Source organism: Microcaecilia unicolor, chromosome 2, assembly GCF_901765095.1.
Source record: "Microcaecilia unicolor chromosome 2, aMicUni1.1, whole genome shotgun sequence".
Classification (NCBI taxonomy): Eukaryota; Metazoa; Chordata; class Amphibia; order Gymnophiona; family Siphonopidae; genus Microcaecilia; species Microcaecilia unicolor.
In genome coordinates, this window is record NC_044032.1 from 343,007,823 (window position 1) to 343,012,532 (window position 4,710).

The 4,710-nt window shown below is 41.5% G+C and overlaps 1 protein-coding gene across 1 annotated transcript; it reads right to left on the reverse strand.

The window, feature by feature from the left end:
• Positions 1-619: 619 nt before the first annotated feature.
• Positions 620-2,569, reverse strand: LOC115463690 (zinc finger protein OZF-like). Its single transcript, XM_030194411.1, is given in 3 exon segments — positions 620-877; positions 879-2,248; positions 2,549-2,569. Coding segments are annotated over 2 exon segments (1,365 nt in total). The 5' UTR covers positions 2,226-2,248; positions 2,549-2,569; the 3' UTR covers positions 620-859.
• Between the last annotated feature and the right edge of the window lie 2,141 nt (positions 2,570-4,710).

Below are 4,710 nucleotides of genomic sequence, written 5' to 3' on the forward strand. Positions count from 1 at the left end.
TAAATGCCCTCTAGGGTGCCCGGTTGGTGTCCTGGCATGTCAGGGGGGCCAGTGGACTAGAAATGCTGGCTCCTCCCACGCCCAAATGCCTTACATTTCGCCGGATTTGAGATGGCTGGCTCCAGTTTCCATTATGGCTGAAAATCGGAGTCGGTCATCTCATCTAACCCCGGCAAGCGATTTGGCCGGCGCCATTCGATTATGCCCCTCTATGTGTGTCCAAGGTCAAATTAGAACTACCGCCCAGCCCCACCCAAGCAGTACAATCCATTTTTGACACACGTCCAAAACACAGGGTAGAAAATATTTTCTATTTTCTACCGTGTGGCGTGTACCTGGCAGTTAATGTGTGAGACCTTATTGCTAAGTCAAATGGGTGGCAGTAAGGTCTCAGGCTGAAAACGGACGTGCGCTGGTTTTAATTTTGCCGCACATCCGTTTTGTCCACAAATAAAAGGCCTTTTTACCAGGCATGCTGAAAAATAGACCTGTGCGCATCCAAAACACATGCCTACACCAGGGCAGGCCATTTTTTGGCATGCCTTACTAAAAGGGCCCCTACATGACTTGCCCTGTGTCACATAGAGCTACAGAGAAAATTGAACCTTATCCCCCTAGGATCTCAACCCACTGCTGATCATCAGGCAGCATCAGGAATCGAAACCCATTCTCCAGGCCCACAACCCACTACACTAACCATTAGACCACTCATCCATCATAGTCATCAATCAGAAAGATGTTTTCAATTTTGCTCAACTTTCCGCTAAGGAAATTCACCTTAGCATGTTTGTTCACATTTTTCTCTAGTGTGCACTGTTTTATGCTTTCTTAGACCAGATTTATTCTGGAAATATTTATCTCATTCAGAACATTTATATATTTTTTTTCTCTTCAGTGTGGATTCTTTCATGAATTCTGAGATGATGTTTTTGTTTGAAGCTTTCACCACATTCAGAACATTTATGTGGTTTTTCTCCAGTGTGGATTCTTTCATGAATTCTGAGATGATGTTTTCGATTGAAGCTTTTACCACATTCAGAACATTTATATGATTTTTCTCCAGTGTGGATTCTTTCATGAATTTGGAGATTATGTTTTCGATTGAAGCTTTTATCACATTCAGAACATGTATATGGTTTTTCTCCAGTGTGGATTCTTTCATGAATTCTGAGATGATGCTTTTGTTTGAAGCTTTTATCACATTCAGTACATTTATGTGGTTTTTCTCCAGTGTGGACTCTTTCATGAATTCTGAGATGATGTTTTCGATTGAAGCTTTTACCACATTCAGAACATTCATATGATTTTTCTCCCATGTGGATTCTTCCATGAATACTGAGTTCAAGTTTTCGATTGAAGCTTTTACCACATTCAGAACATTTATATGATTTTTCTCCAGTGTGGATTCTTTCATGAATACTGAGATTATGTTTTCGATTGAAACTTTTACCACATTCACAACATTTATATGGTTTTTCTCCTGTGTGGATTCTTTCATGAATACTGAGATGATGTTTTTGATTGAAGCTTTTACCACACTCAGAACATTTATATGGTTTTTCTCCAGTGTGGATTCTTTCATGAATACTGAGATGATGTTTTCGATTGAAGCTTTTACCACACTCAGAACATTTATATGGTTTTTCTCCAGTGTGGATTCTTTCATGAATTCTGAGCTTATTTTGAGTGAACCTTTTATCACATACTAAACATTGAAATAGCTTTGTTCCCTTGAGGTGCATTTGATGCACTTGTTTATTGCTAATGCTGATTAATTCATTTCTTCCCAGGTCATATACCTGACTGAAATTTTTATCATGTACTGAACATTTTGATGGTTCTCTTTCTTTGGGAATTTTTTGATGAATTGTAAGCTGTGATTTATATGTAAACAATTTGTCACACTCTGTAAACTGGGACAGCTTTTCTCGTCTTTTTTGTCCTTTCAGGTTTGACATTCCAGTGAATATTTCCTCACATGTAGTCCTCTGACAAAGTCTGTCTCTGCTGATTCTCTGATTTTGTCTGAGATTTGGGGAGTTGGTGGAATTTCTCTCTTCTTCAGTACATACATTCGATTTCTCTCCATTTAGGGTATTTTCTTTCATGCTGGGTGGTCTTACGCTACTCATACCTCCCACAATATCAGCTGAAGTATCTGGGCTGTCTCTGAAGGGGTCTTTCTGTTTCCATTCCTCCCTCTGCTGTCCATCACACACACTCATTCTCTTATCGCCAAATCCATCATCTGTTGGATAAAAATGAAAGTGCGTACATAAATTATACAGCTATTGAGTAAGGCATGCATAGGCAAATATCCCCACAGGAGTCTTTAAAGACATTTGTTTGTAGGTAAGTGTGAGTAGAGGCATATGAAAAGACATAAACAGACCATTCTGTACTTATGGACATCTCATCCTCCCCTCCAGTCTCTGCAGTGATTCTCTTCACTCTGTTTATATCCACTAACTAAAAACTCTACATGAAAATTTTGAAATACTCCACATCACATAGTGAGGATTTTATTATAAAGGAATTGTTGGCTCACCGCTTCTGGTATAAGTATCCTCCTCTCCTCTGTCCAGCCTGTCACAGACAGGAGCCTCTTCCATTTTCAGGATCTCTACTGTGGGTTCAGTAGTAGAACTTTGGCTTCCTTTAAAAAGGGGAAAGGGAATGGGACTTGATATACAGCCTTCCTGTGGGTTTTTCTTTTTTTTTGCAACTACATTTGAAGTGGTTTCCATAGTTTTAACAGGTACTTATTTGTACCTGGGGCAATGGAGGGTTAAGTGACTTGCCTAGAGTCACAAGGAACTACAGTGGGAATTGAACCCAGCTCCCTAGAATCAAAGCCTGCTGTACTAGCCACTAGGCTACTCCTACACTCAAATGGAAAAATAACTTCAGGTTTTATAGGAAAGCTTAGGACATAAGAAAAGCTAAACTTGGCTAAAACTGAGTTGATGGGAATTTTATGACTTCTTAAAATATAAGTATCCTGGTGGAATGAGTTAAGGATCCTGAGAAGTTTTGAAAATGAACCATGTCCTACAATATTAAGGTCATAGTTTAAAAGAACTTGATATTCCACTTTTCAAAATTATCAAAATGGTTTTTAATGGCAATATAAAATATGAACAAGATGAAAAGACCACCATTAAAAAAATAGGAAAGAACCCAATCAGCAAGGCCAAACATTTCACACACATCAAACCTAAGGAGAACAAGACAGATTAACCATTATCTTATCACAATTGTTATGCAAATACATTATAAAAATATAATTCTTTAATCTCCTCTTATATGGTGTGAAGAATTAAGTAATGAAAACTGCTACACAATAAACCATTTGCTATAGAATTCCACCTCTCTTCACCGTGGAGCTCTTAATGTGGGTCTTCCTTCTCCAATTCTTCCTGACTCTCAACATGGATACTGGTGGTCACCCTCCTTTTCTTCCTCCTGCTGTTTCCTTTTGCTGCATTACTCCCTCCCCTCCCCTCCTTCTTCTATCCCATCCTGCCTCCATCCATTCAGCTAATGCCATGTTGAGTCATTCTGCCTCACTTACACCTTCTACTGCTATCTGTGTGGTCCTTCCTACATCCTTTCCTTCTGGAGTTGCCAATTTGGCCATCTTTTCTCATTCTTCCTGTTGATCCCAGTGGGCTCCGTCTTTCCTCCAGCCTCTTACAGTAAGACCATCCTGCCTGCCTCTTTCACGCCGGTAGATATTGTGTATCTGAATTTTCAAAAGGCGTTTGACAAAGCACCTCATGAAAGACTTCAGAGGAAATTGGAGATTCATGGGATAGGAGGTAGTGTCCTATTGTGGATTAAAAACTGGTTAAAAGATAGAAAACAGAGAGTAGGGTTAAATGGTCCGTATTCTCAATGGAGAACAGTAGTTAGTGGGGTTCCCTAGAGGTCTGTGCTGAGACCGCTGCTTTTTAACATATTTATAAATGACCTAGAGATGGAGTAGTGAGGTAATTAAATTTGCTGACAACACAAAGTTATTCAAAGTTGTTAAATTGCGAGAGGATTGTGAAAAATTACAAGAGGACGTCGCCACTTAAGAAAGAAGAGCGGAGGGGGCCAGAAACGTCCATGCACAAACGCTCAACGCCGCTAAACTTGTCTAAATTCGCTTATAAGAAAGGCGCGACAAAATCCAATATGGCAGCCCGAGCGAACGAAGAAATGGCGGAGTGAACTGATGCGGAACTGCAACCTTCAGGAGACATGTTCGCGCCGCAGACCCAGGGAGAGCTTGAGGGGGCCGGATTGCCGGAGCTATGCGCTTGGATCCAGGAAATCCGTTCGGATCTAAAGGCCATGAGGTCAGAGCTGGCGACGCTGGGCGCTGACTTGAGAGGGGAGATAGCTGAGCTGGGACACCGGGTGGAAGAGGCGGAAGGCCGAATCGATGACCACTCGGAGTCCCTGGGCTCCCTCGAGCGGCAGATCGCGGATGAGCGAATAGGTCAGCAGCTTCTCTCTGAAAAACTGGAAGACCTGGAAAATAGAAGCAGGCGCCATAACATTCGTATTCGGGGCTTGCTGGAGATTTCAAAGTATCAAAATAGCGAGCAAGTGGTCCAGCAAATCGCCAGCGCCCTTTTAGCGACCACGGAGGACCCGCTCCCACCAGAAAAAATAAACTTGGACAGAGCACATCGGGCCCTGGGGGCTAATAGGAAGAAC